This window comes from Pollachius pollachius (assembly GCF_949987615.1).
Source record: "Pollachius pollachius genome assembly, chromosome: 14".
Taxonomy (NCBI): domain Eukaryota; kingdom Metazoa; phylum Chordata; class Actinopteri; order Gadiformes; family Gadidae; genus Pollachius; species Pollachius pollachius.
In genome coordinates this window covers 14025391-14049648 of record NC_136947.1, presented here as the reverse complement: position 1 = coordinate 14049648, position 24258 = coordinate 14025391, and the positions used below count along the sequence as shown (strand labels likewise).

Here is a 24258-nt window from a genome sequence, read left to right as displayed (position 1 = left end):
TGCTCTGGTTAAGGTCGGAGGTCAGCAGGTTATGGTGGATTACCCCTGAGGAATCGATTGTGACCCCTGGAAGGAAAGAGATTGGGGAGTCCATCATTCCATGGTTCTGGGATCAGTTTTCCTTTGGCAGTCTATAGTAGACAACCAGTCTAGGTTTCATTGAGTGAGTCCTATGGCACAACTCTCAAGAAAGGGGGCGTGTGTTTATCTCACTGCAAAATATGGATCTGGCTGTTAAAGCACATACTTTATATGTTATGTGTTGTTCGAACATGTTTGGTTTTGCATTTCTATTTCTCTCTTCATGTTTTATCGGCTGGCTTTGACCGAATCTGTTGTTCTCAACCTTGTGTTTGGGGTTGCTCACTTATATGCTACCGATATCCGGTGATGCATTTCTGCAAAAGATATAAAAAAAATCGCTAAGTAATTGATCATTTTTTAAACGTATTATAAAGGAGCCGTGTATATGGATGCGCTGCCAAGTGATTTGTTTCCACCACGAGCAAACTGAATCAGTGTCAGTGTGGCTCAGAGTAATAGATACATTAGAGCCAGACAGGTGGAAACGGTGTCTGTACAAAAGGTTCTGGAGGTAGCTACTTCCAGCCAGGTTGAGACTTGGTCTTTTGGTGTAAAGGTCTGGAGAGGGCTCTTTCTCGACCTGCTAGGTACAACGGCTGATGTCTGTGTTCCAGCACCCTGACCTTGACGATTGTAAATACGTGAATCCCAGATTGGTGTGGATGCTATCGCTGAAGCGGAGAGGAAGCGTCTGTCCAGATTGTAACACACAACAGTGCCTGTACCAGACCAGTGCAAAACTACTGCACAGAGACTCAAGGAAAGGATAGTTAAGTTAGGCTAAGTTAACTTAAATGAGTTCGGGTAAGGTACAGAGTTACGGACGCACAATACACACAATGGACACATTAGATACACACAGATTCACAGCCAAACCTCCGGCCCCATGGAGTGGTGTGTGTGTGTGTGTGTGTGTGTGTGTGTGTGTGTGTGTGTGTGTGTATGTGCTTGTATGTGTGAGTGCATATGTGTGTGGCCGTGTGTGTGTGTATGTGTGTGTGTGTGTGTGCACATGTGAGAGCATGTGTGTCTGGATGCATGCGTGTGTGTATGTGTGTGTGTGAGGAGCCGGATGTTTCTCTGAATCCATAACCAGAACTGTTGAGATGAGTGCGGAAGAGTGTGTGTCTGGTGTGTCTGTGTGTGTCTGTGTGTGTAGAGAAGGAAAGAGAAGGAAAGAGAGAGCGAGTCCCGGGCGAGACAGAGCCTACCTCACCGCGGTCCAAGCTGGAAGTCTTTAGAAAGAGAGACATTATAATGCAGAGACCGAGCACAGTGGACACAGAGAGAGAGAGACCTAGAGACAGAGAGGGAGAGAGAGAGGGAGAGAGAGAGAGAGAGAGAGAGAGAGAGGGAGAGAGGGAGAGAGAGGGAGAAAGTCTTACAAAGAGAGAAGAAAGAGGGGGAGAGAAAGACTTGGAGAGAGTGAAAAGGAAAAGGAGAGCTAGAGAGAGAGACAGCGGGAGAAAGTCTTAGAAAGAGAAAGAGAAGGGGAGAGGAAGACTTGATGAGGAACAGAGCGAAAGAGAGACAGAGATGGAGAGAGAGAATGAGGGAGAAAGAGATGGAGGGAAAAGAGAGAGGGAGAGAGAGGTATTGAAAAAGAAGGAGTCGGAGGGAGAAAGGGGAAGAGAAATGTCAATAAAGTGAGAGACAAAGAGGGAGAGAGAGGGAGCGAGAGAGGGGAAACAAGCCTCAATCGGTGAAGTCGGAAGACGGATTGTCCCCATGACAACCACACTCGCCGTCCAACTTAGTTACACCGGCTCACTCCCTCACCTTGCACAAACACAAACACACACACAAGCACCCACCCACACACACAAACACATCCATGCACACCCACACACGGACACATACACACACCTGCGAGCACAGCCCAACAAGCACGCACATACACATACCTTCACGCCACACATGCATACACACACACACACACACACACACACACACACACACAAACGTCCACACACAAATATACACTGCTATGCATACAACACAAAAACACCAATAAACGAATTGAAACACAACGGCACAAACATAAACAAACCATCACAATTGATATTTTCCCGCTCCAGACACACGCACGTGCATGCATACACACACAAACCATATGTCCATCAACAGAAGGTTGCTATGGCACCAGACACGGGGGTTGCCTTGGTGATTGGCGTGGCGACGCGGAGGAGGTTGCCCAGTCCGACTGTCATTCCTGCGTTATGATGTCATGTTGTGATGCCGCACTGGAATCTGCACATGAAAGACCTTCTGTCCAAAATAAAGCCCCTCCCAACGGCACGAGGGAGACGTACGCTGGTCAGACAGCTTATGACATCTGGAGATCTGATTGGCTGAACTCTACCCAGTTATGCCTCGGCTTGGCAAAACGAACATTAGAGAATTGACCAAACTCTGTCAAACGGCCCTTCCTGTCCTGTAAACAAACTGTACAACTATACAACAACAGTTGTATAAATAACTAGAACTGGATTGTAATCCCTACCTTAACCTTGCCAAATCTTAACCTAACCCTAACCTCCCAACCGTTACCTAGCTTTACCAGCACTAGATCGATACGGAAAGTAACCGGGTCTGAGATCACCAAGTTAAAAGAGTAATCTCAGGAGCCCTCAAAGAGAACCCTGGGGCTGGGGGCCCTAACCCTAACCCTAACCCTAACCCTGCAGTCTAAGGCCTGCTCTGTGCCGTCTGACCCTGGGAAATGTAATCCAAGGGGGGACGCTGGTGGGATCCTGGGTTCAGCTGACCAGACGGTCCTCAGATTGTCCACAGACCTTGTGTGTGTGTGTGTGTGTGTGTGTGTGTGTGTCTATGTGTGTGTGTGTTTGTGTGCATGTGTGTGTGTGTGTGTGTGTGTGTGTCTATGTATTTACGCACCTGCTGTGATGGATCCCTGGAGCTCCAGGTTCTCCACTTTAACGAGCCCAATTTATACCTTGAGAGGAGAGGTGGGGGGGAGAGAGAGAGAGCGCGAGGGGGGGGGGGGGGGGGGGGGGGGCGTGAAGTAAGAGAGATAGGGTGAGATGTGAAAGGGAGAGAGAAAGAGAAGAGAGAGATAGAGAGAGACTTAAACTAAGTGTGAGAGAATAGAGAGAGATGTTTGATACCAGGGGATAAGGAATAGCTTTTTTTACATGTCAACATGATGACAACAGTGATTATTTGATCTCTCACACACACACACACACACACACACATTTTATGTGGTTGGGTTTGGGTGTCCTGGATGTTTTGTGATAAAGTTGTGCTTTGTTTTGTTTTTAAATTCAACGGATGAGTTAATCTGTTGTGTTCAGTCGAACCCATGTTTCATCCCCAGACACAAACACACACAGCTATAAAACCACACACCCTCAGAGGAATGCATGTGTCCGTCAAGCCGTGATGCTTCCCACAGTGAAAGTTCAACCAACACCTTCCAGCTGTGGCTGGCTTTGTTTTCCCCTAACAGACTACAACTCCCAAACACCCATTAGAACAACTACAACTCTATCATTAGCATGTTTACAGAACGCACTGTGAGCGCTGACAAAACGTCACGGCCGTGTGTGTGTGTGTGTGTGTGTGAGGGCATAAGAACTGTGGGAACCTACAGGGGTATTAAACTGTGGCTAAGGTCATCAGTCATGCATGTGGGGGGTTCACCTTGATTAAGCTTGCGATAGATGCCCTATGTTCTAAATGAGCCCTCCGGTCTAGCTCAAACATCCTCTCATGGGGTCCACTGGTATAGCATGGAATGAACACCGCCAGGGTTAGGGGTTTGACTCCCACCTGCGCTAATAACAGATGTCCTCATGGTATTGGGAGACGCCTTGGATAAAGTGTCCAAGTACTACCATCGTAGCGGCTGGGATACTGAACACGTTATGGTCCAGAGCCGTCCAGAGGTTCGAGCCTGGTCAATATCCTAACACTCTTAGTACTTTCAACCTATACGTGTCCTGATGGACTGAACCAGAACCGGCAGACTGAAAGGCCACAAACCCCAACCCACGTGTCCAGGTAGAAGGAGAGTGGCGCGGTGACGATAAACCTACGTTAACATTAGAGGTACACGTCAGGGTGCTGATGTTAAATGTGATGTTCAGAGAGAGCCAATGGCTCTGTCAGTGAGGATAAGACAGGGTTGAACCAGTAGAATCTGATTGCATGACAGGACTGCAGGCACTACAAAAAAAATCCCCCAATACAACTTCAAACATAGTTTTATTTTCAACATACAATGATAATGGGCTTGAAGAGAGAATATATTTCTTTATTATTTTTGTTATTTTACACCTCTGTATCTGTTGTACCATGTTCACACAAACACATTAAATACTACGGTTTCATCTACACCAAACGATTCTTTACAGTAGAAGAGATGAGAAAGGATGAGGTCATCCCTAGGGGTTTGGTTGAGGTTGCAAGGTTACATTATTATCATCATCAATATAGTGGTTAGGAGATGGTCATTTCCATTGGTTTGTTAGAAGTCTTTGGTACAGACATTGGTTCTGACCCACACGCCGGTAGAGACCCCCTGGGGGGTTCCAAGGGGGTCATGGGGACCAAGAGTTTAACAATGAAGGATCATTCATCAATCATTCGTAACAGTCTGTCCATCCATTTATCCATCCATCCACCCAGACTATTTATCCACCCTAACCGTTCATCCATCCCCCTCACTTCAGATCCGCTTCCTCTTCCTCCTCCGTCTCCATCAGCTGCTCCTCCCTCCTCTTCTTCACCTCCATCAGCCCCTGTTGGATCTGCTCCACCGCCTCCTCGTCACCGGCCGCCCGGGCCAGGGACAGAGCCTCCTTGTACAGGTCCAACGCTGCCTGCATGTCCCCTACACCGCCAACAGAGGGGGCAAGAGACCACTTAACTCGCGCTTGGGTCTTGGGTTGTGATAATAGGGGGAATATTGAGTTTTCAACTGTAAAAATACACATATTATGCCCACATGCCTTGTCCGTTTGATTTGATGATAAGTATTTACACTTCAGGCTTGAGATTAACTAATAGGTCTAGGAAGAGACCCGGGCTGCACCAACCAGTTAGCGACCCAGGCTAGACCAACCAGTTAGCTTTACTAGAGGAGGGACTAACCTTCAGGCTTGAGATAAACAAGTGTGACCAGAGACCAACCAGCTAGCTTTACTGGGGGGGGGGGGGGGACTACCCTTCAGGTTGAGATGAACCAGTGTGATCAGAGACCCACCAGTTAGCTAAACGTGGCTGGGACTACGGTACAGGCTTCCAGATGAACCGGTGGGGCCAGTATGAGGCAAGGCGAGTTACCCTGGTGCAGCAGGACCCCCGCCAGGTTCCCCAGCAGCACGTGCTGGTCCGGGTGGCCGGCCTGGCGGCCCAGCTCCACAGCCCGCCTCACCACGGGCAGGGCCTCGGCGTGGAGCCCCTGCAGGTCCAAGATGGTGGCCAGGTCGCTCATCAGCACCAGGGTCTGCAGGGAGACGGCAGCGACCAGGCCAACAGGCATAAGGATGACCCACTGGGGCCCACTACCAGAACCACACCTCAAAGCTTTTCAAGGAGTTACTATTGACTGAATCGTTACCCTTATAAGACACCAGCTACCATATCTAATAATAAATCTTACAATATTTCTTATTCGCTTCATGTCACTACGTACCGCAGTCTTGCGCGAATAGCGATTTATAAATACAGTTCAGTTGATTGGTTGGTAGATGCATTGTATAAAACACACGTCGCCAGATTTAAATTGATGTGCAACTCTATAATGGACTCTTTTGTGCCAGACTCCTTCGAGAGCTATAGGCCGTGCTTCATCTATATGTGGTAGGGTTCTAGTTAAAGTTGTGGTTAAGGCGTGGTTCTGTGTTCTGCTCTGTATGCAGGGTTCAGTCTTCTGGTTATGCACGGTTCGGTGTTCTGTTTGCGTGTTTGTATGCGTGGTTCCATGTTCCGGTTCTGTATGTACTGCTCTGTGTTTGGCCCTGTGGGGACGGCTCTGTGCCCTGGCTCCGTATGGATGGTTCTGGTTCTGCGTGCCTTGTCCTGTGTTTGGGATCGTGGCCATGGTTCTGAGCGTGCTCGGGGAGCAGCACCTGAGGGTGGGTCTCCCCCTGTTCCTCGCTACAGATCTGCAGGGCCCGGCGGTAGTCCTGGGTGGCCTGCTTCAGCCGGCGGGTGGCCGCGCAGTACCGGGCCCGCGAGTCCAAACACAGACCCAGGAGCAGACGCGTCTCCTTCCTCAGACCCTCTGGGGAGAGGAAGAGGAGGGAGGAGAGGGAGCGTGGGGGAGAGGTAGAGAAGAGGAGAAGGGAGAAGGGAGGAAGTGAAGGGAGAGAAAACAGAGAAGAGTTACAATATGGTGGACCTTGATGTTGGACTCTTCACTACCTCTGGATTCATTACTACTATATTAATGCATAATACCCCATAACAGAACTATACCATATTTTCGATGTATACCTGCTCTGCATACTACTTGGGGAAGGGAGAGGGAGGGAATTGAGATGCCGGTACCTGATTGGTCGGTATCTGACTGGTCGGTACTTGATTGGTCGTCGGGTGAGCTGTCCTTGTGCTGCTCCAGTTTAGCCTCCAGAGACTCTGTACAGAACCGGTAGCCGTGTTCCGCTAACTCTGTCCTGCAGAACCAGAACCATCAACACCCGTTAACACAGGTGTTCCCAGCCGTCTCCGGTCTGTGGCGCCCCCTTCAGGTCGGAGGACCTGCAGTGTTGTGCATCTGCTTCCCCACACAACGTTTCCACCCACTCAACATCAACGTCCCGGGAGTTTGTTTGTTAGAAGCAGTTGTCCATGGCTACGAATCATTATGCAGTCCGTCAGTTTATAAGGATATAAAATACCCTTACCCTTAAAAATGTACCTTCAAATATGGAATTCATATTTATCAGCCATCCCCCGTGACTCCATTCACATATCGGGCCAACGGGGGGGGCCTGACCCCAAGGTACCGAAATGATTTTTACGCATATTTTTTTGGCCAATAAATTCAAAGGGCCTAGATGAGTGTCTGTGTGGGATTGCTTCTGCCTCCGGGGGTGAGGATAAGGATGCAAGAGAGTTCAGTATACGCTTGCGCTTGACACAATGTGTCGAGACCTTTACTCTACAAACCACCAGGGTCTTCACTGGATGGAGAGGAGCTGAAAGAGGAGCCCTTACTTGTTCTGGCCGGCGTATATGGTGGCCAGCTTCAGAGAGATCTCTATGATGCCGTTGTCGTTCTGCACAGAGAGAGAAAATCTTTCAGTCACAGTGAAGTGTGTCGAGAGTTGCACTGGTTTTGTATCCCCTGGGGGGGGGGCAACTGGTGCACATGTTCAATAAAACGCTGTTGACATACCTCCGGCGTTCCCCCAGAGAGCATGTAGCTCATGGTTGCTTTGAAAAGTTTCTCTGACTAGAAAGAAAGAGTTGATCATTATCGCCTTCATAAATATTAGCAGCTTCCTCTGATGGTGTTTAATGGCTGCATTTCAATTGATTTATAAGTCAAACGGTTTTGTTGCTCACCTTGTCCAGTTGACCCTGGACGTAGGCTAGGTTGGCCATCTAGAGACACAACACAAACACACACACGACAGAGATAGTCAACACTCCATTATGCAGAGGAAAAGGGTTTCTAGCTGTGTGTGAGCGTGTGAGAGGGAGTGTTACCAGGCTGTAGGTGTAGATGATGGCCTGTGTGTTGGAGGACTTGTGGGCCAGAGCGACCGCCTGGTGGAGCAGACCAGACGCCGCCGGGAGCTGACCCCTGTACATGCTGAGCTACACACACACACGATAGGATACAACCATGTCTGTTAGTGTTAGGGTTAGTATTCATTTACAACATTTGATCATTAGACGGAGCTGTAAATAAGACCAAATTTATTCATATTATATCAGATTGAGTTGATTGTGTTCGTATTCATGTGAATTATATGTGAATCTTGTGACATTGTTTTGTTTCATTCATAAAAAATATAATTGTAAATGTCCAACCATTGCAAAATTAAAGCAATCAACAAAGCTGGCACGAAGGGGTAATTGAAAACCTCTTCACGTAATATCATTATTAGCAGTAGTAGTATATAAGTGATTCTAGCGCAGGAGACATAGCGTGGTGTTGTAGTTGGTAGAGATAAAGTAGCAGTGGTCACAGGTAGCCGTGGTCTCACCTTGGCCTTCTTCAACAGCAGAATGATCTCATCCTCGCTCTTCTGCGCCTCGCTTCTCGTGTCCTCCTCTGTGGACTGGAAGAAGGAAAACGCTGCAGAAAGAAAAATGTCAAGTCATCAGTAGTCATAATTAGAGAGGTAAATGTCAATGGCCATTTACCTTGAATTTGATTTCTGATGGGGCAGAAGGTTAATCCACTGTGTTTGGCAACAGTTCACGTGTTGGAAACTGCTCAGAACTGAAAGCTTAACACGCATACATTCATGCCCAAAGACATCAGGGTTTGTCACTTTACCAAGGACGGTTAATAGTGCTAATAGTTTAAAGAAACAGTGAACCTGCTGTTTCAGATTTAATTCGAACACTTTGTTATTAAGAAACATGCGTCTAGGGCTGAGAGGTTTAAGAAAGAGGGGGCGTGTTAAACCCATGGTTACGACCCACGCCAACTTGATGATACTTTTAGTACCGTCGATGCTTAAGTATTATGAGCGTTATAATAACCGATGTTGTATATGAAATCCACCACACCGTAGCGTGTGTTGTTGTTATGGATGTTTTGGGTTCATGAAACTGAACAACTGATCAGGTCAAGGCATAGGTTCAGAGTCTTGGCTATGGAGAGCTAGCCATGCTCTCCTGGTATTACCAGATAAACTGTGTACTGATTGAGGCAATGTTAACGTGTCGCAAACGCACCGAGTGCCCCGAGTAACGCGCCGCTCCACGGGGGTCCCTCGCCATGGTGCTGGTGCTTCTCACGACCCATTTCCTCCATCTGTCGTGACCTTGCCGACCAGGAGCCGGAGGTTGAGCTCCATCGCAGCGGTTCCTGATTCAAGCTCTGAAGCCGAGCTGTCCGGAAGAGTTTCCCCAGGTACATACTACGTATGGTTTGACAAATTACAAGTTTGGCGTGCTTGTTCTTAGTCAGGAAGAGAGCGCGAAGAGCAGAGGGGGTCGCCATGTTTAATGTTTACAAAACGGACGTGAGGGCACGTGACGTTGTGTGACGTAGACATTAGGAGTTTGATAATCAGCTGCCATGGAGATACATAAATTATTAATGTGCGACCAGGAAACGAGTAGATCTTTTTAAAAACAATGTATTTGTAACTTCTAATCTATTTTTTTGTCGTACCATATATCCATGTTTAGCATATAACATACATGTTTTGGGGGGGCCAACGTGATTTAACCCGTGGAATGCTAAGCCGCGTAGAGAGCGTACAGACGTTTTTAAAGATCGGTTCTGAGCATAGACCTATTATAGAAGGTTCTGAGTGGGAAAATCATTTGGGCCATAGAATCCTATACTGGGGAACGTCATCACTTGTGAACTTTGAAACGGGCGGCCCAAAGTGATTACAGGCTCCACATGCTGTTAACTTTCTCATTGAGACTCGAGCGCATCAAGCATCAGCCCTAATCGTTCTGTTTAAATGCGAATAAGGAGCAGGCTTTCTGGATTTTCAGCTGTCCATTAATTAGAAAATTAAAATTATTCATGGTCCCTTTCAGGCCGCCAGACTGAATCCTATAGTAGGAGATACATGCCTTAACCCATAATAGAGAAATAATTACAAATACATTGTTTTGATTCACAAACATAATTTACACAGTACCAGTGGTAAACAGTTTGCCATTAAAAAACGGTTGGTTCCTGGTCGCACATCACGCTGCAAATATATAGGGAGCTGTGAATCGGGAGCTCACTTCAGCTTCGTAGTGGCTTTGGTATAGTTTACATAGCTTCAATCCAAAGAATATTTGTCCATTTGAATTATGATAAGAGTACCTTTTCGCCTATCGCTACTGATCAGATCAAATGTTTGTTGTGTTGTACTTCAGAATCTTTGATAAGTGATGCAACATGGAATAAGTAGGCCTTTTAGTTATTCAGAATATCTTGGATGAGGTAAACACGTATGCGCCCTAACCTTAATAGAAGGTTTTGATTTGAATGCTGTTTTGAGGAACAGGTAGGGTTTTACCTGAATACGTGCATTGACATTCATAGTGCACTGAAGACGTTGCTTCAAAATAAAATATCCATTAACTTTCCAAAGTCATGGCTGGAGTTTTAAGGACAATATTGTAGTAACACTGCAGTGTGTTGACTTTCAGGAGAACAAGGACCAGTTTTTATTGTGAGATAATGCAGGCCATCACTGTTGCAACTATACATATCTTCACACCAATATGAACCATTCGCCAAAAATAAAGATATAGCAACAGAGCCCGGCTGTTCATTTTTTTAAAAAGAACACTTATTGATCCACAAAAATGCGTCACAAATGCGACAGGTACCAAAATAAACACCTTCTGAACGACAACAATTATTCCTAACAAAGTAAAAGCACTGAATGTATTCCCATAAGTACAGCAGCATAGTCCACATTTGTCCCACATACAGCCCCTTCTAAACACGCCAACAAACACAACCAACTAATAAAACCTTCCTTGGTCCAACACCAGGGACCAGCCTGATGTTGAAATGGAGCCCTTTAATTATTGATTTTTATTTGGCATTAACATCCAACAAATGTTAAACTCAAGCATTGAATTTACACGCAGTCGTTCAGACGAAAAAAAAAAAAAAAGTGTTTATAGTACTGAACACCTGAGGTCAACACATTTTAAGTGATCCCACCTCCATATTTCCTTTGGTGCATCTTCCAAGGGCTGATACACACACACACACACACACACACACACACACACACACACACACACACACACACACACACACACACACACACACACACACACACACACAGTATATATGTAGTCCTTCTTCTCAGTCAGAAGGTCTTGATGATCCGGGTCCATGAAACTGCATGATCCTCCCAGGGTTGCGTGAGCATGACCGGACCCCTCAGAGGTCCTGGTGGTCGGGGAAGGTCTTGGCGTGTTTCCTCAGCACCCCTTTGGTCTTGAAGCCCTTGCCGCAGCGGCAGGCGTGCGGCCGCTCCTTGCTGTGGCTGAGCTCGTGCACGCGGAGCTGCGAGCTGGTCATGAAGAACCGGCCGCAGGTGGCGCAGTAGTGACTCTTCTCTCGCGTGTGCCGCGACCGCCGGTGGCTCTGCAGGCCGGCCGACGTCACGAACCTATCCCCACACTCGCCGCACTGGAAGGGCTTCTCCCCTGTGTGGGTCCTCTCGTGCGACTTCCACGAGTTGCGGTAGGAGAAGGCTTTGTCGCAGTAGGAGCAGCTGTACAGCTTCTCCTTGGTGTGACTCAGACGGTGCATCTTCAGGTAGTGGGCGATGGCGAAGCTCTTGCCGCAGTCGTCGCACGCAAAGGGCTTGTCGTCGCAGTGGAAGAGCCTGGTGTGCGAGCGCATGTGGGAGGACTGCGTGAAGCGCTTGCCGCACGCCGTGCAGAGGAAAGGCCGCTCGCCCGTGTGCGTGGTCCGGTGGGCCTTCAAGTGCGACTGCTGCGTGAAGCGCTTGCCGCACTCGCCACACTCAAAGCGCTTGATGCCCAGGTGCACGAGGTGGTGCAGCTGGAGGCCCTGCAGCCGCTTGAACCGCTTGTCGCACAAGGAGCAACGGTAGGCCCGTTCCTCCCCGTGGGTCAGCAGGTGGGACTGCAGGCCCCCCTGCAGCTTGAAGTCCTTTCCACACACCGGACACACGTGCGGCTTCTGGCTGGAGTGCGTCACCTGGTGGACCTTCAGGCTCTGTGGATTGCTGAAGGCTTTGTCGCACTGGGAGCACGACAGCAGCTGCCTCCTCTGGTGTGACTGGCAGTGGGAGTTTAAGCCCTGATAGGAGATGAACCGCTTGTCACAGACCTTGCAGCGGTAGCATTCCTCGTCTTTGTGCGAGTCCAGGTGCTGGTCCAGCTCTCCCTGTTGGCCGAAGCCGTCCTGGCAGAACCAGCACTTGAAGGGCATGGTGCCGGAGTGGGTGCGGTGGTGGGCCTTCCAGTCTCGCTTGAGGACAAAGGTCTTGTCGCAGTGGGAGCACCGGTACTGCTCCTTCCGGCCGTGGGTCTGCTGGTGCAGCACCAGGCTTTGTAGGGTGGGGTAGGTCTTGCCGCACTGCCCGCACTGATTGGGCAGGAGGCCGCGGTGGACCCGGCAATGGGCCTCCATGTGGGCCTGCTTGTAGAAGCCCTTTCTGCACATGGAGCAGTAGATCATCTTCCGGCCAATGTTTGACATCCTGCGCCCCTTCCTCGTCTTCAGCCTGTCCAGGCGGTCTCCTGTAGGGGTCACAGGTTAAAGGTTAAAGACCAGATCGGACAGGGGGTCTCACCGGCCCGGTCAAGCGTCCTCTCGAACATGCAGGTAAGTTTGGAGGATGGATTACTTGCCTGCGGAAAACTGTACAAGCTTCTTCAAACTTCAAAAATGTGCCTCACTAAACAACCAAGACAAACATCCTTGGGCCACATGCACAGAACTCTGCGTAGGTTTCGATGCAAATGAATGCTCAGCAGAAAGTTGGAAATCGGTGTACATAGAATTGCTGAAATTTTTCAAGATGTTCACCGGTGCGTAGCACAACAGCACGGGTTTATTGGTTGTCCATCCCAAATGTCATGAGCTTGTGGCCACGTGGACAAGCTCAGAGTCTACACCTGCCAACAACCAAAATTGACCAAATATGTTTTTAACGAACACCCATAATTATCTGTATTTGTCAAACTGACCGATTGCTAGAAATACGCATATTCTTGCAGGTTTTTATATACATCTGGAATTTTGCGTGGAAACCCGAATAAAGGTTTCTGAGGGTGTTTCTCTGCGCAGCACCTTATATTCATTGGTCAACAGATATCAGAATTGATTTTCTTTTAATAACTGCTTATTTCCTTCTACATTTGCATTATATTACATATACTTTTTTCGTTTGCATATATTTTTTTAATTATGTATTCTCTGAATATTTAACAGCATTTCTTTTATTTTGAATGGGCTGATTTCTTACGGAGATATTTGCTGTCCTGTGCGCCCAGCCTGGAGCTGCAGTCTGTCAATCGGACTGAGAGCCTCCGAAGGACCGGGTATGGACAGACTTCCTCAGAGTCCGGTTCTGTTACCATCAAGATGCCGTTGGGTTTGTCATTGGATCCCTGGAAGTAGACGATCCAAGATTATACTCTTGACAAGACTGGGAAACAAGGATTTTGGGGACACCAGAAATGGGTGCACATGTTGAGGGTGGATAAATTGGATGCATGAATGTACACTACTGTTAGCAATGTATATTGACAGCGAGAACAGGATTGGACCAAATATCAAGGGGATATTTAAATACACAACCAAATAAAGTCATATCAATGATTCACAAAAGAAAACTGCAGACTGAAGAGTAAATCATTTATTTTACTTTTTAATTTAAATAAGACGCATCCAGCATAATTGGATGAAGAAAAGGCACAACTCTGTGCATAAAGTTGTGCCTTTTCTTCATCCATTGTTCAAACTTAACTGACGCCCCTGCACAGAAGTTGTATGTGCAACCGAACAGACTTTTAGGGTTGACATGCGAGATATAACGTTACCCCAGGCACAACATGTTTACCCAAGTTGGCCTCTGATATATGCAGAGACCACCAAGAGGTGGCCTCTGCATATTTCAGACGCCTGTTTACTGGCTAGAAAGATAACAGTAGTTAAAACCTCTGATAGTAAGATAACAGCATCACATCGACACATGCTCCAAAGATGCCAGACTCAAACTTGATACAGTCGTGTAGTTGAATTACCGGTAAACACGGATCGTTCTCCATTCCGTCCGGTTTACTCGTCTTTCAGGTAGTAAATAGCAGACTACGGCGGGAACCACGCCATACAAATTATCAATGAATACTGTACGGCTTCCGGGCCATGGGGTCATTTTACCATATTGGCAGAGTTCCTCCTTCTTTCACTAGAGGGCAGTAATTTGCAACTAGAGCATCCATCATGCACTGCGGGGGGGGGGGGGGGGGGGGGGGGGGGGGTGGACAGATCGGAGGTTCGGAAGCTCTTACGTATCTGTACGAAAACCTTCCCTTCTTCCGAAATAAGAGTGTTCCAGAAACGTTCGAAGGCTATGACATAACACCGGAAAAACAGATTGCTGAATTAGATGTATCAGTTATTAGAACTGCTTGCGATGGTTGAACATGAGCGAGAATTTATCAGTTGATGATTATAATTGTCAGCTATAATCAGGGTGCGATTTGTGAAAAAACCAGAGGGGGGGATAATTTTGAGAAACATTTTCAAGTGTTTCAAAATGAAGACGGACCCTGTGTATTTTGGTTGTTAATTATTACGATGTAATGGTGAAAATGCTTTGGGTGGGGGGGATAATTTTTATCCCCACCGAGGATAAAAATAATTCAGCAGAGGGTAGGACGTGTAAACCAGAGGGGGGGATAATCCCCACCATCCCCACCGGCAAATCGCACCCTGGCTATAATGTACAGTATCGTAATGCAAATGTTATAATGTGTGTTAAGTTCGCCTCTTAGCGCTTGCTGCAAGTTCACTTTAGTCTATTAATGAAATGGGCAGCCATGGTTGTGACGTGATCTCGGAGGACTCGGATGGCTTTACGAAACTCCCAGCGAAAACTCAGACCCAACAGAGTGTTCAAAGCACTTTCCTCCGAGCTTAAGGTCCGAACCTCCGAACCTCCCGGAAACTCCGACCGTTCTGAAGGCGGCATAAGCCCCTGTCCCTTTGCCTCTGAATGTCCAAAGTGCCCCTTTGAGTGGCCATTTAAATGATCAATGCTTCGTAAAATTACACATGAACATTAAAAAATGAACGTGTGACTCAATTATTCGAGAATAAAAAATGTCTTAAAGTAATAATACAGAAGTATAGTTGGTAGCATCGTCTACCTGCGCTGTCGGTAGGTGACGTCATAGGTTATCAGACCTGTCACATTTGCCTGCCTGCAAGATGCGCATCGTATTGTTGTTGTTTTAAGAGACGGTGAAAAGCAGGGTAAGATCACTACAGTCTGTTTCCAAAACCATTTAGCTGATGTTGAAAAATGAACTAGCATTTCTCCGTTTTGTAGCAGGTAAAAGTGAGCAGCAGGTTTGTTATTCGCAGGATAGACGGCGCGAGGAGAGGGAGAGACCCCTACGCTGTTGGCACGAGAGCCGTGGACCGCGATACATCTGAGCAGCCAGCAGCGTGCGAATGAATAACCCCTCACAGGTTTAATATGTGTTTCACCTTCTCCCTGATGGTCTGAATAATTCTCCAAGGGTGTTGTCAGTCGCCTTTTAGAAATAAAGTCGCAGAGAGCCAAAGACAACTGTTAATGATCTGTAATTTTTATTGATTGTGTAAGTGATTATTTTCCAGTTATATTTGTTGTTAAAGTATAATGATAATAAACAACTCAGTCGAACCAACTGCATGTTCTCGTGTGTTCATCCGATGATTCTTCCTGTTTCTTCAGTTGAAATCCTCCAAGCTGAGCAGATGTTACTCCAGAGCTCTCTGCTGGTTATCCTAGCAGCACACCTGGAAGGTCCTTCCAGCCCCTGGGATCCCAGCAGGTCTCTATGATTTCCTGCACCTGACGTTGGACCAGTCTTCAGTTCCTCCCGCTGGCTCTTCCTCCACTCACTGGTGGCTTGGTGGACCAGCTAAATCCTCTGAAGAACAGAATATTTTGAATTATGATGAATAAATCACATATATAATCCAATGGTTATGCTGGTAACAGCTCATGGGAAATATCTTTAGTTTGAAGTGAGAAGTGTGTGTGTGTGTGTGTGTGTGTGTGTGTGTGTGTGAGTGTGTGTGTGTCTGTGAAACGGGGCAAACTTTCCAAAAGCAAAAGGAAATCCCCCACTGACCAGACTATCGCTGTCTGCTGCTCTCAGCTCTGCTGCTCGTGTGTGCACTGTGCGCGTGCACATCGGGGAGAGTTCCTACAGCAGCATAGCGCCAATTAACAGCTCTTTGCTCTCTGTCTGTTTCTGTTGAAAATCGGATCGGGCCCGGGGTTGGATAAAAAAAGTATTCGGGGAAGCCCCGGAAACACGGATAGATCAACACCGGTTACAGTCGCAAATCCCAACTAAATCCTCCCACTGTCTCTCGTTTTGCACCGGCTCTTTTAACTCCAGAAAGAGGAGAACACACATCAACGCATTTGAAGAGGCCGACACAGCGCATAATTGCAGTGAGAGACGCCATGTGCCGTCGGGGAGGAGCCAGGTGTTATGGGAGGAGCCAGGCGTTAGGGGAGGGGCCAGGTGTCAGGGGAGGAGAGGAGTGGACGTCTTGTTGAGGAAACGAAACTTTAGGTTCAGAGAAACCAAAGAAACCAACGTGGAAGTTCTCTCTTCCAGGCGAGGAATAAAACGCATTTTGGAATTAATAGTCGGACAGACAGTAACAACAAGGTGAGTAAAACAACATAACTTTGAGGAGTAGTTAAAACCTCTCTTCCTGTATGTGAATTAGAAATATATAATTGCTAAATAAATAAACCTTGTCGTCTGTGTCTAGGAATGGCCTGTGCTAACACTTTCTGGTCTGAAGAGAACTTTTCATGTTCCATCTGTCTGGATGTGTTCAACAGTCCAGTTACCACCGCATGTGGACACAACTTCTGCAGAACCTGTATTACAAAGTTCTGGGATGAACAAGTCCATTACAAATGTCCTTTTTGCAACGAAATTTTCCACACAAGACCTGACTTACGGGTCAATATCTTTTTATCAGAGCTGGCTGCTCAGTTTAGAACGTCTGTACGAGTTAAAGAGCAGCCTTTTGTTGAACAAGCAGAAGTTCCCTGTGACGTCTGTAGTGGGACCCAGCAGAAGGCTGTGAAGTCCTGCCTAGTGTGTTTTACCTCTTACTGCCAAACCCACCTGGAACCACATCAGAGAGTCGCTCGCTTACAGAAACATCGGTTGGTCGAGCCTATGGACCGTCTGGAAGACAGGATGTGTAAGAAACACGACAGACTTATGGAGTTCTTCTGCCAGACTGAACAGGTGTGTGTGTGTCAGTTCTGCACAGAGACAGACCACAAGTCCCATTCTGTTGTACCTCTTAAGGAGGAATATGAAGTAAAGACGGCTCAGCTGGGGAAGATAGATGTTGAAGTTCCACATATGATCCAGGAGAGAAAACTAAAGATTAAGGAGATCAAAGACGCAGTAGATCTGAGCAACAAAGACGCAGACAGAGAGATAGCAGATGGTGGGCAGGTCTTCACTGCTCTGATAGGCTGTGTTGAAAAGTGCTGGGAAGATTTCAACCAAAAGGTTAAAGAGAGAGTGAAATCCACAGAGAAACAAGCTGAAGTCCTCATCAAAGAGCTGGAGCAGGAAATGGAAGATCTGACCAATAGAAGCTCAGAGGTCAAGCAGCTCTCACACACTAAAGACCACCTCCACTTCCTCAAGGCCTTCAGATCCCTGAAGAATCCTCCAGCCACCAGGGACTGGACGACGGTGGAGGTCCGTCCTCCGTCTTACGTAGAGACCTTGAGGAGATCCCTGGATCAGCTGGAGGGGACACTGAACCTGGAGATGAAGAAGCTGCATAATTCTGAACTGAAGAGGGTCCAGCAGTATGAAGTAGATTTGACTCTGGATCCTGATACAGCTGCTTCCAGTCTCATCCTGTCTGAGGATGGGAAACAAGTACATGATGGAGGTGTAGAGAAGAATCTCCCGGACAACCCTAAGAGATTTACAAATTATATATATGTTCTCACAAGGCAGAGCTTCTCCTTAGGTCGATTTTACTTTCAGGTCCAGGTTGAAGACAAGACTTTGTGGCGTTTAGGAGTGGCAAGAGAGTCCATCAACAGAAAATGTAGGATAAAAACGACCCCTGAGGCAGGTTACTGGACTCTTTTATCTGACAAGGATGTGTTGATATTCAGAGATAACCCAAACGTCCATCTCCCTCTGAGAGCTGGGCTCCAGAAGGTGGGGGTGTTTGTTGATTACGATGAGGGTCTGGTCTCCTTCTATGATGTGGAAGCCAGGGTTCATATCTACTCTGCTACTGGCTGCACCTTTAGTGAGCTTCTCTATCCAATCCTCTTCCCAGGTCACCATGATTATAAAGGCAACAACTCTGCCCCCCTGATCATTTCACCTGTCAATCAAACAGACTAGGACCTTTGTTTGATAATACAACATGAACAACCTAAACAACTAATTTTGTTTCCTGAATTAGAATCTCTGTGAGATCTGAGATAACTGCATTAATTTTGCAATGCTTTCATTTAACAAGGATATGTTATTTAAGAATCTAACACCAGTTTTTGAATACAACCCTTTATAAAGGTTTAGATTACTCTATTGTCTGTTTTCCCCAGATTTATTCTATATGTTTAACGCTAAATTGTTAACAGTTGCAGTTATGTAGAACATTTTAAGAGGATTAATTTGTATAAATAATTGTAGTTTATTAACTTTTCTTTTGGTTTTAACTTCTGAATAGTAAATGACAAAACAATTCAATGTCTGATTTTAATAAAAAAGAAAATGCAAAAAAAATGTAATGTTTAGGCCTACATTATCATTGTAATTGGTCGTTTCAGTGGAATAGATACATTCCAGTCCAATAGTGTTCAGTAGAAATACTGTCTCAGTGTAATACAAACAAAAAATGTTTGTGGCCTAAAACCCTCTTTTAATCATTTTGAGATTGATCAAACATTTTAAATCATTGAAGAATTGCAAAGGTTTGTAGTTGATAAACCAGTATATGACTTAATCTCCACCATACAACCCTTCATGTATTAAACACTTAAACAAAGCTCAGTGACTACATGTAAAGATTCTCCCCATGTGTGTGAGTACTGTGACTTTGTCTTGTTTGCTCTCCTCTCTCCATCCTGCTCTTTCCTATCTCTGCTCTCGTCTGAAGCTAATCTAGGATTGTGTTTGTCTTACATTACATTACTTATGGTCTAAATCAGTCACCAAATGTGTCGTTAGTCGCCTTTTAGAAATAAAGTCACAAAGAGAGCCAAAGACACGTGCACAACTGTTAATAATCGGTAATGTTTGGTACTATTCTTTCAGTTCTGTTTATTTTGTACGTTTAAGTGACTATTCTTCAGTTATATTCGTTGTTAAAGCATAATGGTAATAAACAACTCAGTCGAACCAACTGCATGTTCTCGTGTGTTCAGCCGATGATTCTTCCCGTTTCTTCAGTTGAAATCCTCTAAGCTGAGCAGATGTTACTCCAGAGCTCTCTGTTGGTTATCCTAGCGGCACACCTGGAAGGTCCTTCCAGCCCCTGGGATACCAGGTCTCTACGGCAGGCACGCGCAGATGGGGTTGCTATGGGTGCCTGAGCACCTGCCCCTTTGCCTCTGATGTCCAAAGTGCCCTTTTGAGTGGCAATCTAAATGATCAATGCTTCGTAAAATTACACATGAACATTCAAAAATGAACGTGTGAATCAATTATTCGAGAATAAAAAATGTCTGAAAGTAATATAGAAGTAAAGTTGGTAGCATCGTCTACCTGCGCTGTCGGTAGATGACGTCAGTCTATAAACGTGACCTCACATTTGCCTGCTTTCAAGATGCGCATCATATAGTTTTCAGAGTGTGTTACTTTGTTTTAGATGCACTGTATATTTATGACCAAAAGTTAAACCGAATCAATTCAAATGCATTCTAGTTTGCTTACTTCTGAGTTAGTTTTAGACATGTCTTTAGAAGGGCCCTGACCCCATCCAAGCCCAGTATGCCCTCATTTCTCAATGAGGCTGCTCTAAAGCACATAAAGTAGCACTTTATAAAGTCCTGTTTGCCCATCGGTAACCTGTATTTCCATCTCGCCCCGTTTGCTAATCTTCATTGGAAACCGGAAGCTGACCCCTGCGATAACTTATTTAAAAGTACTTTGTTAATATCCAGCATGGCAAAGTTAAAATAATATTGGACAGCTTCCGGTTAGGGTACTATGAGCCTCATGTCTATGGCTGGCAACCAACCAGACCAATGCAATACAGATGGTCTCATGGAAGGGGAAGTTTTCATTTAGTGATCATAAGTTATGGTCCGTCGTGCTGCAGAGATGACCCCATAGACTCAGTAATACCACCAGGTTTCCGAAAACACATTTAAGATTGCCCCTTTTTTGTCCTTCATTTGCCAGAGTTGTCAACTTTTAAACCATAAAACGCTTGATTTCTCTGCACTGTTGTACTTGGTACGGGTAGAACCTAGGTCTGTCATTAAGTCAAACCAATGTGTTGTTAACCATGCCTTGCCAAAAAGATACAAATCTGTCTACATGATCCAAAGGAAGGTATCCCAGATTTGAGTCAGAAATGGGTATAGAATCCAAGAGAGCCACCAATTATATTTATACATTTATTAATGCCTGAAACTCAGGACTTACAAAAGGCATTATAAGCAAGTCATGGCGTCACAGCGCTGAATATGGAGATAACATAATATCTGAAAACGAAAATGGGAAAAACTGGACATTGAAATAACTGAGGTGTGGCTGAATGCATAGGAACCGTTTCCATTTTTATCTCTCAAACAGAAATGTACCATGTTGCTGAACAGAATTTACAAAAGATATTCATGCAAAGTAGAGTAATACAAGCAATGTGATCATGCAGGTCAATGGGTCTGCTCCATTGCACTGCCAGAATTGTCCTATAGCGGCAGCGGAGCAATCAGGGTTAACTTGTCCTGGTCTGTGAAGAACAGGATTTTAGAGAACATGTAAATGAAATGGCTAGAGAATCACAGTTTGACACTAGAATATATTACACCAAGTATAGTTCTAGTCTGCTTGTCAGACAGTTTTGATAATCAGTTGTACCAAGCTGGGATCAGATCACGCTTCGGTCGAGTTTTTGTCACAGCACCCATTGCACGGTGAACAAGCTGCCAGGCGAGGGTGCTACAATTCGGCCTTTTGTTTACATCATGTCCCAGCAGTTACCATAGCATCATCGTTATAATAAAAAAAAAAAAAAGTTTGAGGGCTTCCAACTCACCTTCACAAGATGGCCTCCCGTCACTCACCACCAGAGCCATCTCGTTGCATAAGCCGGCCCTGTTATAGAAGACATAAGAAATGTGAGGCAGAGGAACTTTAGGACATTAAGCAAGGAGATGCACTCTGGCAGGATCAGATAAACGCTTCGGTCCGGTTTTTGTCATTGCGCCCCCTCACTGTGAACAGACTGCTTGGAGGGGGGCTTCATTCGGCCTTTTGTTACATCACTTCCAGAGAATCATATTGTACAATTATGGATGTTATACGTTGCCATGAAAGATCGCAAAAAGATACATGTTAGGTTGGGAAAACACTCACTTTAACTTGGCTGGTTCCCTAGAAGAGCTTGTCAGTCCCACAGATTATTTAGGCAACAGATCATGGCAGGGGTGATCCAAGGGGGCACGATAACTGACGGGAAAAATTCAGATCCTGATTAGGACAGTAGAGCACAATCTAAAGAGAATGAGCCAATAAGGCGACATGGTCTATTAACATAGGCTGCTGGGATCAGTGTTCGCTTCGGTCCTGTTTTTTGTCACGGCAACCCTGCACCGACATAAAGCCAGACAAGGCGCTATAATTCGGCCTTTTGTTTACATCATATCCCAGCAGTATGATGCTACATAGATCCCGGCAAAGTCAGGAAGTACCCAGACAGATCAGCACATAAATAAACCACGACTTTGGTTAATACCTCACCTCCTTTCAGAATACCCGTCAGCCCCATCAGAATCACCCCAGTCGTGACATGGAATATAAAAGGTGGAATATTTGATGAGTTATGATACAGGGGAATATGAAGCCTATAGAAATCCCATGGAGTATAGATTTCCTGTTTCTCAGCTGCCTGGATCAGATAAACGCTACGCTAACCCGGTTTTTGTCATTGCACCCCCTCACTGAACAGACTACTGGGAGGGGGGCTTCATTCGACCTTTTGTTACATAATTTCCAGAGTATCATTATTACTGCTTTACTTTGCTACCTATGAATTATCATAAAAACTAATTCCACTGGGAGGGTAAAATACAAGACAAGCAGCACTATGGGTAATTAGGTGTGCCACACTGATCTCTGCCACTTTTCAAATGCATGGTTAGGTTGGTATATGGAAAATCACTCACTTCAAGTTGGCCTTTTCTTTAAGTTTGCATTTCCCTACAAGAGCTTCTCAAAGTCCCCTAGTTGTGGTGATTTAGGTAACAGATCATGGAGGGGCTGATCAGGGGGCGCAGCACCTGAGGAGAAATATTAAGAGTCTGATTAGTACAGTAGACCACATCCAATGAGAAGGAGCCAATTAGGTATATTACTATAAGCTGCTGGGATCAGTGTTCGCTTCGGTCCTGTTTTTTGTCACTGCAACCCTGCATTGACATAAAGCCAGACAAGGTGCTATAATTCGGCCTTTTGTTTACATCATATCCCAGCAGTATGATGCTACATAGATCCTGGCAGGAAGTACCCAGACAGAAAGACTTTGATTAACACCTTACCTTATTTCAGAAGGATTGCGACTCCAGTCCGACATCACCCAATTCCTGTCATAGGACATACAAGGAGACATTTGATGAGTTATGATACAGGGGGATATGAAGGTCTAAAACCCATTAGAGGTCAGCTGCCTGGATCAGATAAACGCTTCGGTCCGGTTTTTGTCATTGCACCCCCCCACTGTGAACAGACTGCTCGGAGAGGGGCTTCATTCGGCCTTTTGTTACATCATTTCCACACGTGTTTCGTTTTAGCAAGCCACTTAGTTCTACACGCTTATTTTCCAGATGAGGTTACTTTTAACATTGGTGGTAGAGAGCATGTATACAGAACAGAATAATAACTTACAGGGAGAGCGATTCTGGCCGCTGCCTTTCATAATCATCCATGGCGCTTCTCTTAGTGGGTCCTACCCAAGTAAGTCCTCTACAAAGTCAACGGACCAAGCAGGCCAAGATCCACCGTCATTGCGGTCATGCTGGCAGCGGCGGGCCTTGTGCAGCCGTAGTACAGCGCAAACGGTTTGTCCCGAGAACTGAGCGAGGTCCATTGTAACTGTAGAAACGAATTAGATATACGCTAACAAATCATTTGATTGTCGACTTGAAATTAATTTCTGGTAATTATTCTGCTGCTGGGGAACAGCATTCGCTTCGGTCCGGTTTTTGTCACTGCGCCTTTACATTTACAACGTGTTGCAAGTCAAAGGGCTACAATTCGGCCTTTTGTTTACATCATATCCCAGAAGGTTCAACAGATACTACGAGCTAGTGCAACGTACCAAGACATCACTTAAGTCGTACCATTGCCAGACAAAAATGCACGTTACTTTAAGTACTGATTCAACACTGGTTAAAGACCCTAGGATAAGAGCGTAGCAAGCCACAAAATCAAAGCATCTAGAAAGGATTCACCAACAAAATATCCAAGTAAATCGAAGCTATGCTTTTGATCACATCATTAGATACAATAGTTTGCCGTCTTACCTTTGGTTCAGATGTCTAAAGTAACACGCTGATGCTGCTACTGATCCGTACTCGAACAGTGTGGAGTCGCCGTCTTTTAAACGTGGTCTTGTAGACGGGACCGGAAAGGAACTAATTCAGGTTCCGGGCTGATTTGGCGGGAAAGACAGACCATCGGACCTGTTAGAGACCGTTTGTTTTCAGACTGATGTTACCATGGACCTAATAAGGAACGAAGAATTAAAGACCTATTAAAGGATGTAACGCAATCGAAATTGTCAGTCATCTACATAAAGCATTTTTTTAAAAGACTCGATTTTAAAGGAATAGAGGCATTGATTAGCACCTCGTCTATTTGGTGGCACCAGAAGTTTAGTTCCAGAATATCTGCATTGCAAAGTATGAGAAAGGTTTCTTCTCTCACTGTCAAGTAGACTTACTAAAGAAGGCTATACTTAACTTGAATCAGATGTTAAATTATGTAGTATTGTGCATCCTGCTTTCAATTAAAGTTACAAAATATATACAGCTAAAATTATAAGAAAACAAG

At 45.7% G+C, this 24258-nt stretch overlaps 2 protein-coding genes and 1 long non-coding RNA gene across 3 annotated transcripts; 1 reads left to right on the top strand and 2 right to left on the bottom strand.

Moving 5' to 3' along the window:
• Positions 1-4346: 4346 nt before the first annotated feature.
• On the bottom strand, positions 4347-9238 carry ttc19 (tetratricopeptide repeat domain 19; the record flags this gene model as incomplete). Its single annotated transcript, XM_079751097.1, has 10 exons — positions 4347-4942; positions 5395-5557; positions 6183-6337; positions 6604-6728; positions 7273-7334; positions 7454-7510; positions 7624-7662; positions 7768-7878; positions 8271-8362; positions 8971-9238. 10 exons carry the CDS (start codon positions 9236-9238, stop codon positions 4773-4775), a joined length of 1242 nt encoding a protein of 413 aa, XP_079607223.1. The 3' UTR covers positions 4347-4772.
• A 7300-nt stretch (positions 9239-16538) lies between these two features.
• Positions 16539-19328, top strand: LOC307086055 (E3 ubiquitin-protein ligase TRIM39-like). Its single transcript, XM_079751093.1, has 2 exons — positions 16539-16647; positions 16754-19328. Exon 2 carries the CDS (start codon positions 16756-16758, stop codon positions 18379-18381), a length of 1626 nt encoding a protein of 541 aa, XP_079607219.1. The 5' UTR covers positions 16539-16647; positions 16754-16755; the 3' UTR covers positions 18382-19328.
• Positions 19329-20641: 1313 nt separating this feature from the next.
• On the bottom strand, positions 20642-23816 carry LOC307086066. The gene is made up of 6 exons (XR_013812415.1): positions 23730-23816; positions 22746-22790; positions 22374-22487; positions 21565-21657; positions 21245-21303; positions 20642-20938 (listed from the first exon to the last, which is right to left on the bottom strand). It is a non-coding gene; the product is annotated as an uncharacterized lncRNA (long non-coding RNA).
• Between the last annotated feature and the right edge of the window lie 442 nt (positions 23817-24258).

Excerpts from the sequence above, each read along its gene's own strand:
- LOC307086055 (XM_079751093.1), top strand. The coding sequence starts at position 16,756 with ATGGCCTGTGCTAACACTTTCTGGTCTGAAGAGAACTTTTCATGTTCC.